The sequence below is a fragment of the Peromyscus californicus genome, unplaced genomic scaffold (assembly GCF_007827085.1).
Source record: "Peromyscus californicus insignis strain IS unplaced genomic scaffold, ASM782708v3 Scaffold_4__1_contigs__length_199733344, whole genome shotgun sequence".
In the NCBI taxonomy this organism is placed as follows: domain Eukaryota; kingdom Metazoa; phylum Chordata; class Mammalia; order Rodentia; family Cricetidae; genus Peromyscus; species Peromyscus californicus.
The window spans coordinates 139502318-139514201 of NW_026294562.1; the positions used below are offsets into that span (position 1 = coordinate 139502318).

General features: G+C 47.8%; 1 protein-coding gene across 1 annotated transcript; it reads right to left on the minus strand.

Moving 5' to 3' along the window:
- Positions 1 to 3756: 3756 nt before the first annotated feature.
- Magel2 (MAGE family member L2) lies at positions 3757 to 11624 on the minus strand. The gene is made up of 2 exons (XM_052712503.1): positions 5161 to 11624; positions 3757 to 4599 (listed from the first exon to the last, which is right to left on the minus strand). Exons 1-2 carry the CDS (start codon positions 8279 to 8281, stop codon positions 4529 to 4531), a joined length of 3192 nt encoding a protein of 1063 aa, XP_052568463.1. The 5' UTR covers positions 8282 to 11624; the 3' UTR covers positions 3757 to 4528.
- Positions 11625 to 11884: the final 260 nt, after the last annotated feature.

Below are 11884 nucleotides of genomic sequence, written 5' to 3' on the forward strand. Positions count from 1 at the left end.
ACAAGAAAGAACTGTTCTAAATTGGAGAGGGGATTCTTTTCCTTTAGGGTCCTTCCTGAACTAAAATCTTACTGCATGTTTTTCGCTTGTTTATTTTGATTTTTTTCTTTGCTTTTCTGAGAAGGGCAGGGAGATGGATGGGGAAGGAGAAGGAGAGGACATGAATTGAGTGTGTAGGGAGATAGAAAGGTTCTGGGAGCGGTCGGATCAAAACATACTATATGAAAAAGTTTTAAATAAAAGTAAGTTTTAAATTTAGAATCTGAGTAATTCTTCGAGCTGTCCAGCAGAGGGCCTGCTGGTCTCATTTGTAAATTCCTTCTTTGGGCAATGCTCCTCTGTAAGGCTGTTCCTTGGCTTTCCGAATGAACAAAGTTAGTTGAGGTGGGCCACGCTTACTCAAGACCACTCAGAGTCACCTCACGCTTCAAGGTGGATGAAACTTTATGGAGTTTTATCGTGGCTTAGAGACCATGGCTTGCTCTGTTGAGGTCTGATGGAGGGCGGTACTGAAGGCAGAGAGCACAGAGAAAGGGCTGCCCCAGTGGTGAGTGTGTGGGCTCAGAAAAAGGCCTGCCAGTACAAAACGGCACCACTACTGTTATGTCCAGGTTTTCAGCATGGACAGCAGGACGTAGGACATCACCTAGGAATGATTCTGCATCCCTTTGGGTATTATAGCAGTCAGTGAGAAGGTGGCAGGGCTTGGTGGGTATTTCTCAAACTCAGAAGGCAGACATGGGCAATATATGCAATGGAGTAGCTATTCCTGAGGACACGAGGACTCCACCTTTGAATCAAGAAAGCAAAAGTTTCTTTGATCACAGTGTTGATTTTTAACCCACGTTTGCTAAAAAGGCTGGCTGATGTGTGACCTTGACAAATAACTGGTCCTTTTTCATATTGTTCCAAGGAATAATGATTTAAAAATAAAGTTATTGCCCAAGACATCATAGTTTAGGTAAATATTCTGACGTTACCTTCTTATAGCTTTGTACCCTGTACCTAGTTTTCATTCCTTTTTCAACTTCAGAAAACTTCATTTGAACTAAAATCTATCTAACTGATACATTACAAGAGAAAACATAAATTATTTTGATGATTTCTCTTTACTATAAGTCACAGCTTACTACAAAGTGGTTTATACTGAAGCCATGGGATAGTTATTGTACTCTAGCATCCAGTTTTGAAAAAAGAAATGTAATCATTTCCTCTTCAACCTGTAATCCTGGGGGTTTTAGTCTCCTAAATTGGATGTCTTGAGAGAACACTGCGGTTTGTTTTCTGAGGATGTCAAAGGTCTTTCAGTAACAAGGCCCTAAACCATCTTGCATGCCGCTTCTTTATGAGGGTCAAATCCTAGGTGTCCTCCCCTTCACCATCAACTCTCCTTGCGAGGAGGTCTTCGCCACAATTGTTTCTAGTCAACATATTCCCCACGGATGATTGTTTTTTAAAATAATCATGTATGTGTTTAAATCTCTTAACAATGCAGTCCGTCAAATTGATTTCAGGGTTACATTGTAAGAATTTTTCACCATAACCTTATTCACATCGGCTGTTCTGTGTGACTTTATTTCATTCTACGTCAGTTTAATCAAGAGCAACGAATACTGACCTAGTACTCCTTTCTTTGAATTATAGGGAGATACAAACGCTCAGCAGTTGTTGTTTGTATGTTTTGTGCCCCATGTTTCCTGCTTATTTATTCCGAGGTGTTTTATTGTCCTGCATTGTACGGCCAGAAGCTTTGTACAATGTGTATCTCCGTTAGTACTTTGGTTTGTCCCCACTCTCTCCACTTTGTGTTCATGTATCCTGGCTATTTGGTTCTGCTTCCCACTTTCACAGTGTTCAGTGTTCAAGTTTTCTGTGGAATACTTGAATAATTCAGCTTTACATGCATAATGAAAAAAAAAGTTTTCTGTTACTTCTCATATACATGATGTGCTCTAACATAGGTTCCCATTCATTAACATTTCTATCAGCTGTGTGGTGAGGAACTCTTCTACTGTAGCCCAGCAGTACCTGAGATATAGCTGCAAAGTCAGATGATGGTAGCTTCCGAAATTGCATATGTGGGAAACTTTCTCTAGTACACACACACACACACACACACACACACACACACACACACACACACTTTTTTAAAAAGAAAAACCATAGAAATAACCATAAAAAATCAAGTCTCACTAGATCCACATGCCCATTTATCATCATGGTACACCCCTCCTCAGCCGACACTCCATAATTTTACTATTGCCAAGCACTAAAGATAGAGTTACTAGATCGTCAGGGTCCTCTTACCCTCTGAATTTTAGTAAAACGCTGTCACAGTGGATCCTGGGTGAAATTACGTGCATCCGTGAAGGTCAAGGGTGGAGTAGGGGTCAATTCCCTGACAAAGGTGCCTCTGCAATGGCAGGAGAGACCTCACCACTTCGTCCTAAGCCGCAACAGGACCGAGGGTAGTGATCCTTGACTGAAACTTGGGTTGGACATGGAGAACTGTTTGACTTTGGCTTATTGTGCAAAAGAAAAAAAAAAGAAATTGTTGGGCACAGACAGAAGTAAAATTATGGGAAAGGTTATGAAGCAATTAGTGCGGAGTGAAGTTAAGCCTTAGGGGAGACAAAGGCCTCAGAGGCAGCTGTGCAACTGCATTCGGCCAGTAGGTGGCAGGCAAGTTCTATCATTGCTGCTCCCATCGCCTGTCACCCTGCTTTTCTGGAAGAATGGGAAGACATGGTGTTGGATTTCTTGATTCAGACAGGACAAGAGGTGGCAAGCAGCTCTCTGTCCCCGTGGAAAAGCTGTGACCTTTGGGCAGTCTTTTCATGTGTGCTACATTCACATGTACGTGAATTCACCCCCGCCCCTCCCCCGCCTCGGACACCGAGAGGCGGGTCAGCCCTTTGCCAGGTTCCTCTCCTTTGGGGTCCTGTAACTAAAGGCTGGCTGCGGATATTTAGTCCCTCCAGACTTTGTCACCTTTTCCTCACTGTGCATTAGGATTAACCCTTTCCTCTCAGGAGTTTTCCATGGAACTCTACGTCTCAAGGAGGTGCCCTGCAATTTCCTGCCCTCCCCTTGCAATGGCCACCTGTAATCTGCAAAATCCTTAACTTCCTAAACCCTGGTTTTCTTTTTCCATGGTGGGATCCTAGTATATCAGGGGGAACATATTTCCATTCTGGTACCCGTGTAGTGCATTGATGCTTTCCACATTTGAACTACTAGACATCTTTCACCGGGCTCATGACCGACAAGGATGTCTTTGGAGTTTTTTTCCACGGTGGCTAGTAAACCCAGGTTATATGGTCCTGAGGTAGAGTATTCCCCTTTTCCAAACACCCTTGAGGAGATTTTTCTGCTTGGAATTATAATTTTTCCAGCGTGCCACCATATATGCAATTGAATGAACCTATTTATATCTTATAGCCTCACCTACAAATTAGACCTGATGTCTAATTTGAAAAGTTAATGTGAAAATTAAAGCAAAGGGGGGTGTACAGACCCCTCTTAATTTGGCCCGTCTTACTTACGAAGTTTTACTTTCACTTTAAGGAAATCTCTGGCTTCCCCACCCACCACGATCATTACTATACGATGAATGGAGTACTCTTCTGGGAAGCTGTCAGCACCCATGGATTTTACTATCACTGATAATAATCTTGGCGTTTGTGTGTGTGAATCGAGTGTGGTAAAGTCGGGTTCCCACCCAGGTTCAAAATTAGAATAAAGACAAACACTTCATGTTATGCTAAAAGTAAATTTATATAGATATAGATCTTTACTTTTCTCCAGACTGTATTTTACTGATGAGTCATGTTAACAACCAAAGAACATTCTAGTATGATTTCACTTAAACAGAACAAGACGGATGGACTGTCACTTCATTTCACAAAGGTAGCACGACTCTGATACCACAACGTAACAACTAGAACACAAAACAGGGAACCACAGATCTCATTTAAAAATACAGATGCCAAAATACAAAACAGTAGAGCAGCCAGTTTAAATCAACACCTCACAAAAGTGTACAAAGCTTTGGCAAATATAAAAACAGGCTGAAAATTCAAACTTACACACACAGATCAATACCAAAAACACCAGAAAGCACAATGTCCCCCCTCCCCCCATTGTCAGTTGCCTTTGGCCTGGTACCCCACAGGGATAAGTTCATTAGTTCATCTTGGTAACACCTATTAATAAGGATGGGGACTGCTGGTGGGGTCATGGGTGTCATCATCACTGTCACTAGGCTCCTTGTTCGAGTCCTTGTATTCCAACGCCGACAGTGACTCAAGGTACTGGGATGTCTCGTTTGTGTCCTTGTATTCCAACGCCGACAGTAACTCAAGGTACTGGGATGTCCATGTCTGGGCCTGGTTCGCGCAGAGTGCGGCCAACAATCTCAAGATGTGCACCTGGTTGGTCTCGAGGAATGCGCGCGGCCCCCAGAGAAGCTCGTAATTCTGCTGACTCCGTGAACGGGACTTGCCTGTAGTCTAGGTGCCTGTGTTTCTCAAACACAAGGGTGATGAGCTTCTTCGTGCTCCTGAAGAGACCACTTGTCTCGTGGACATCCAGTCCTAACTGGAATAGAAAATTAAAGAGTAAGTTCTCTCTGATACAGTAGCCTTTCATAAAGATAAGGTTCGGGACTACCACCAGGAGGTTGAACTTTGGCCTGTCTAAATAGAATGGTGGCAGACTGCACTGAGGATACCCTGTCTTCCTGACAATGATGTAGGAGTGGGTTTTGGTGTCCACTTCCCTCAGCTGACACCCAAAGGTGCACTCTAGCTTAGCATTGGCCGTCTGATGATGTCTAAGCTCTCATCTTTATATTCTTGGATGGCTGCACTTACCATCTCTGAGAGCTGGGTGGGCACCTTGGCTTGGTCCTTGGCCAAGAGAAACTGCACCAAAGCATCTGCCCTCTCATCTAAGGGAGACAATGGCTGACTCTCCCCATTAGGGACCCCCTGAGCAGCACTGGACCCCCGAGAGACACTTGGGACCTCAGAGGCTGCCCATGGCTGAGAACCCCCTGATCCACTACAGAACCTCTGATCTTGTGAAGTGCTGGGGCCATCAACGCTCCCCCTCGCCCGGGAATCCTAGAGGTATTGGGGCACCCCAAGCCATTCATACCCTGGGGAGTGTAGAAGGAGTCTCGGTCCCCCAGAAGCTGCATTGCCCTTTGGATCTCCCAGTCATTCTGCCTGGTACTCTCACAGGGTCGGGGCCCCCGCCAGTCGCGTGAGGTCATCCTATGGCCACAATCCTCCTCTTTGGGCTCCAGATGCTTCTTCTTCCTGGTGGCTTTGCCAGAGCGCCGTGGTGGCTCTGCAGACTTGGAGGCCTCTGGAATAGTGGCACTTGCCTGGGGGGCAGCTGCTGTCACCATCAGGATGGCAGGCACTGCCTTACATGCTGAGGAGGCATTCACCTCAGGAAATGGAACCCAGGGAACTGCAGGCAGGGCCTCTACACAGGCATAAGGATCCTGCAGAGCAAATGGCAGTGACTTTGGGCTCTCTGAGGTGGCTGATGGACCTCTAAAGGCATTAGAAGAGGCAGCCTGAAAATGAGAGGTAGGTGGAAAGACCCTTGAAGTGGCAGCTAAGTTCTCTGATGTGGCAGGCAAGTTTCTCCAAGCAGTTGGCAGGTAAGCCCTGGACGCTGATGCTGCCCTTGGAGCACAGAATGTGGCACCAATGATCATGCGATCTTTTGGAGGGCCCTTTCTGTCCCTTGCAGAGGACCTACGATCTCTAGGAGGGCCTCTAGGTTCTAGCGAAGAGGGGCCAGGTTCTCCTGACGGAGTCATGTGTGACCTAGTGGGGCCCCTGGGAAAATTTGTTGGTGCTCTGGAGGCTCCGGGCTGTGCCTGCGCTGTTGGGGGTGGGCCTTGCCAAGAAGGCTGCGGTTGTATTGAGGGCAGTTCTGCCTGCAGGCCTGTGGCTTGGGCCTGGTGGGTATGCCTCCGAGTTTGCCGGCTTCTGTGGGAGGCTGGAACTCCCCGAAAGGGCTGCTGCTGCTCCACATGGGTGAGCTGAGTGGCCTGCTCCTGGGCCTCCTGGGCAGGCGCAGGCTGCCAGAAGTGAGTGGGTGCCTTGGGTGCCTGCCAGCCCCTTGCCCGGGCCTGCTGTACCTCCTGGAACTCCAATGACACTGGGAGCTCCTGTGGCTCCGGGACCTCCTGTGGCTCCGGGACCTCCTGTGGCACCGGGACCTCCTGTGGCACCTGGATCTCCTGTGGCACCTGGACCTCCTGTGGCACCGGGTCTTCCTGTGGCACCGGGTCCTCCTGTGGCACCGGGACCTCCTGTGGCGCCGGGACCTCCTCTGGCACCGGGACCTCCTGTGGCACCGGGACCTCCTCTGGCACCTGGAGCTCCTGTGGCACCTGGAGCTCTTGTGGCACCTGGAGCTCCTGTGGCACCTGGAGCTCCTGTGGTGCCGGGGGTTGGCCTCTGGGGGCCTGCCAGATGATGGTTGGGCAATGCATACCTCGGGGACCAGACTGAGGGGCAACCTGTGGCACAGGAATTGTGATAGACAGTGATGCTGGGAACAATGTCTGGGGCATCTGTAGGCCTGCCTGTGGCACCAAATGTATCTGAGTAACTTGTGGTGCTGTAGGCACATGAGGTGCCCCTGGCATCCTGGGGATCAGCAGACGAGTATGTGGAGCCTGGCGCAGTGGCGGCGGGGGTGGCAGGACTTGCCACAGATGAGTCTGGCTTGCTATGCCATGTGTAGCTTGTCTGAAAGGTAGAGGGGCCTGGCGGATCAATGGTGGGATTTGTCGCATCAGTGATGGGGCCTGACGAATCACAGGTGGCATCTGGCGGAGTATTGCAGGCGCTCCAGGTCGAATGGGTGCGGGACCAGGACGAATAGGTGGGAACCCTTGGCGCATAGGAGGGGCCTGCCAGGCTATTGTGGGGGCCTGCAAAGAGACCTGCGTGCCCTGCCAGTTCAAGGGCGTCCCCTGCCAACCCTGGGGGGTCACCTGCCAGTTGGGTGTGGTGGCTTGCCAGCTAGGGCCTGTACCCAGTTGCACCTGTGGGGTTGATGGGGCAGGGGGAACCTGTTGAGGAGCCCTTATGACTTGAGACTGGATTTGCAGGATCAAAGGCTGACCCTGTGGGGCCCACGAAGTCAGAGGCTGCCCTGGGGGCAGCACTGGCTGTGCCATCGGTGCTCCTGACACTGGAGGCTGAATGACTGGAGCTCTGGCACCTGGAGAATGGATCATCACGACACCAGGACCTGGAGGCTTGGCCATCGTCGTTATCGAAGGTGAAGGCTGGGTCATCAAGGCAGCTGGTGGAGCAGGCTGGACCATCGGAGCTCCTGGAGCAGGAGGCTGGACCATCAGGACTCCCGGTGTCAGCTGCTGGGTCATCAGGACTCCTGGAGTTGGTTGCTGGGCTATCGGTGTCCCCGGAATTGGAGCATGCGGCATTGAAGTTCCAGGTGGGGGAGGATGGACCATCGGGGTTCCAGGAGGCAGAGGATGCACAATCGGGTTCCCAGGTGGAAGAGGATGGGCCATAGGGGTCCCAGGAGGAGGAGGGTGGGCCATAGGGGTCCCAGGAGGAGGAGGTGGAGGAGGTGGAGGAGGAGGGGGAGGAGGAGGAGGAGGAGGAGGAGGGTGGGCCATTGGGGTCCCAGGAAGAGGGTGTGCCATCGGGGTCCCAGGAGGAGGAGGAGGGTGTGTCATTTGGCTTCCTGGGGGAGGAGGATGAGCCAAAGGGGCCCCCGGGACAGAAGGATGAAGCATCAGGACTCCTGGAGTTGATGGCTGGGCCATTGGGGCTCCCGGAGGGGGCTGATGGACCATCAAGACTCCAGGAGTTGGAGGCTTGGCCATCGCCCCCCCCAGAGGGGGAGCCTGGACCATTGGGGCCCCTAGGGCAGGAGGCTGGGCCAGCTGAGCCACTGGGGCAGGCAACTGGCCCTCTGGAGCCTCCCAGGCAGCCTGAGGAGCCTGCCATGATGCCAGGGGAGCCTGCAAGTCCACTGGAGGTGGATCCCAAGGGACTGGAGGAGCCCGGGAGGAAGCAGGCGGAGCCCGCATCAGTACTGTAGGGCGGCTATGGACTGGAGGCACAGGGGACTCCGGAGGGCTGGAATCACCCAGGTTCGTACTTAGCTGCGACGTGTCCCTTGATTGACTGCTAGCTGCCCGTCTCCGATTGTTGCGTTTTTTCTTCCAGTGTTGAGAATGCCGACGTGGCGGCCCAGGAGGATCCCCATCCATCGCGAGCTCTGTGGGAAGCCAGCTCCGCTGCCTGGCTCACCCTGCCGCTCTGAGAGACAGCTGCGGATTCTCTCCGCAGCTCTCAGCGAGCGCTGCTTGGCTGGCACCGCAGCGCTCAGCGAGTGCTGCCTGGATCTCTCCGCAGCTCTCAGCGAGCGGAGCGCTGCCTGGCTGGCACCACAGCTCTCAGAGAGCGCTGTCTGACTTCCTCCGCAGCTCCCAGCCAAGTGCCTCCACAGCGCAGCTCGCAGTTCAGCTCACAGCTCGCAGTGAGTGCGGACTGGCTCTGCAGCTCTCCGCAGTAAGAAGGAGGAGGGAGGGGGCTCAATCCCGCCCCTTCCCCGCCCCCGACCACCACAAGTGGATTGTGCAGAGGGGCGTTTACCAAACCATTGACTGACACAGGATTCAGTCTCCTGCTCTAATAGTTTCCCAATTCAACTAGTTCAGCCTCTTTAAGCATGAGTTTACATAGGCAAATGACAGGGACAGATTTATACTTTAGAAAAATCACTGTGCTGCATTATGAAGTGGGGACAGACCACTAGCAACATGGAACATGTCCAAAGGTGGGGGCCGTGGTGTGGTCTGAGCTCAGAAACGAAGCCTATTGACGTAAGCGGGACTGGGGAGCTATACCAGACAGCTATTCAAGTTAACGAAGGTTTAGAAAAATGGGGAGTATATTCATGTATCTGTCTTGGAAAAGTATGAATTTCCAGGGGTAGTTTATTCTCTCAGGGATATATGGAAGGCAGGAGGCACAGGGTAAGAGAGATTAATAAGTACTTGCCAGGCACGGGGCAGTCAACCTGGAATACCCTAGGTGCTCTCATATATCTGTATTCACTCAGAGGATTGGGAGGCAAGTTTGTCCATTTTTTTTTAAAAAATCAAAACAGAGCAACAGTAGTGAACATTGTTGCAAAAGAGTGTGTTAAGAGAGAAAAAAATCTACACTCATCTAGAAGAATAGTACTGACTGCATCATAGAGACAGGCAGAAAAAAAAAACCCGCGTCAGTTAGCAAGGGAAGAAAAGGAATCTTGGAAGTTAAGTAACAGAAATTCATGGAGGCGGCATTTTTAATATGGGAGAATCCACCTGTGAAGTAGGTGAGATGAGACAATAGAGTGTGAAAGACATTCTAAAAATCAAAAATGAAGCAATGAGCCATAAAATAGCAAATAGGCTAGCAGAGACTTACAAAGATAACTAGAAAAATAGAGAATACAGGAAACTTTCTGAAAAATCAGCTCAACAGTAGGACCCATGTCTTGCCGTGTATTGGATCTTTCTTTCTTCTGAAAACTAAGCAGCAATCTCAGTTTAGTCAGGGACTTTTCTGGATATTTACAAGGTAATTAACATTATGGTTCTTTTAGAAGGGGTTGTTTGCCGCCTAGGGCAAGAGTCCGATGTGAGGAAAGGAAACCACAAGGGGGCAGAAGAGGATGATGAAGGCTGCACCCCACTCCTAAGATACCCGTAACAAGTGTTCCTCAAATTTTTATTTGTGGGTCCTAAAGAAGAAATGTGCTCCAGGACTACTCTTTCTGAAACTGATAAGAATTTTGGACTCGGATTTCAGAGAATGTCTAGCCACTAAGAGCATGTTACAACAGTAATTCTTGATGATCTATCACTTTGGTATACATGCGTTCAAGACAGAAATAGCCTTTTGCAGCATGAGTACTGCATTGCTGTGCTGGATTTCAGTCCTTACCTTGGGTTCATAGGCCCCATTTATATAGGAATTGTGACATAGGGGATGAGAATCCTTTGACAGGAACCGACAATAAACACATAATCCCTTTGCTCTCTATTATCTGCTCTGCCACATGGCTGTTTCTAACTGTGGGTGGTGTGATGAAAATTGGTTCATTTTCCTCATATGCTAACTCGCATAAATAAACACATCAGATTAAGTTATCCTGCTAACCATTTGCTTTCTAGAATTGTGACAGATTTGGCTTTCAGTCTGCCAAAGTGTAGGTCATCCCACATGGCAAATGATTTTCAGCAGGGCATGGTTATTCTCACTGACTTCGACATCAATGAATAGTTCTGCCATAGGACATCAACTCCCACCAAACCTGTTTTATAAAAAGAGAGCATCTGATTATGTAAACAGACAACATACAAGGCAGAAAGAAATGATTAGGAATTATTCAGAGAGACAAAAAAAAGATGTAGGTATAATTAGAAGCAAATGATAAATAACTCACAACCTGTACACTGGCCTTTCTTTGGTAACACATGTCAACAACAGGAAAAATTGAGAATTGAGCATTTCGGGACTGTAGAGGGGGCCAGTAACGATGGACACTTCGTCAAAATACAGATCTGTATATGCTGAGCAATTAGAATTCTCCATCTCAAATCATACCCAGGTACCAAGGAGCATATGGTTCCCTTCTGAAACGGACCATGTTAAAAACATAAAAATTCAAGTGTCTCCAGACTAGAGAGACATCTGTACCACAATCCTAGTGCCCTTTCTCTTTGTGAAATCCTCCAGCATTCAGAGTCCCCCATTAGCCTTTTGCGCGAGTACAGCCTTTTGCGCGGTATAGCCTTTTTCCTCAGTAAGTGTTCCTCCTCTACAGAAGGGCTTGAAAATTCAAGGAAATTCATAGAAAACATAATGGAAATGGATATGAAACATTCATGGAATTTTGGCATCTGTCTGTCCTTTCAATAACTTACACCAGTGTATAATAGATGTGAGAAAATAGTTGAACAAACGGAAGAAAGAAAATTCACTCTCATATTATAGGAGCAGTGTTTGATTTGAGAGCTTTGCTTTGGCACACTAGTTAATGTCGAGCGGCCCGTAAGCCGCCGTGGAGTGAAGCTGAGAGCTCTTAACACCAAAGCTGATTCTCTATGTATCCAGTTTGGGTGGTAGACTTCGGATAGATACTCCAAAGCCGGGGGAAGCAAATTGTGATTTTCCCAAGCTCTGAAATCATTTGTTTATGAAATATCTTTTGTCAAACATTTACTAGATGCCTAGAAGTGTGCTATATATAAAACTACAAACAAAAACTCTGTGACAAGATCTTATTGTTATTCTATACAGATATTAATATGATGATTTTAGTGCGAATAAGGAATTATCGTGAAAAAAAACATATTGGTCATAATTGACACAAATAAGTATTTACTTCTGCCTGGGACATGAGTAGTATGTGGCTAAATGTGCATCAATGAAAAAAAAAAACAAAGCTGGAAAAGACTATTGAATGCTTCCAGACAGACAGACTGTGCAAGAAAACAAACAAAACACTGGAGATACCAGACTTTAAAATAGTTGAGAGAAAAATTTTAAGGGCTTCATTAAGATAGCAAAATATTATTTATTGAATGATTGTTACATGATAAAATATTACCTTCATATCTTCACATACTATTTGTTGTTTAAAATAAATCTATAAGTATTTGGTTTCATTTTGTATACAAATAGTGTAGGATCAGAATGTTAATTTATTTGCTTAAGATTTGGCAATAGATGGCAGAATGCAGATTTTTAATATGTTCTGTTTGTAGCCAAAGCCAGCAGTCTTAATCACTAAATTAGTAATGCCCAAACCCTTAAAA

What these genes read in the sequence shown, in the direction of transcription:
- Magel2 (XM_052712503.1), bottom strand. Translation starts at nt 8,281, where the DNA reads ATGGATGGGGATCCTCCTGGGCCGCCACGTCGGCATTCTCAACACTGG. An exon ending in CTCCTTCTACACTCCCCAGG is followed by an intron (nt 4,600 to 5,160) that starts GTATGAATGGCT and finishes TTTCTATTCCAG; the next exon opens with TTAGGACTGGATGTCCACGA.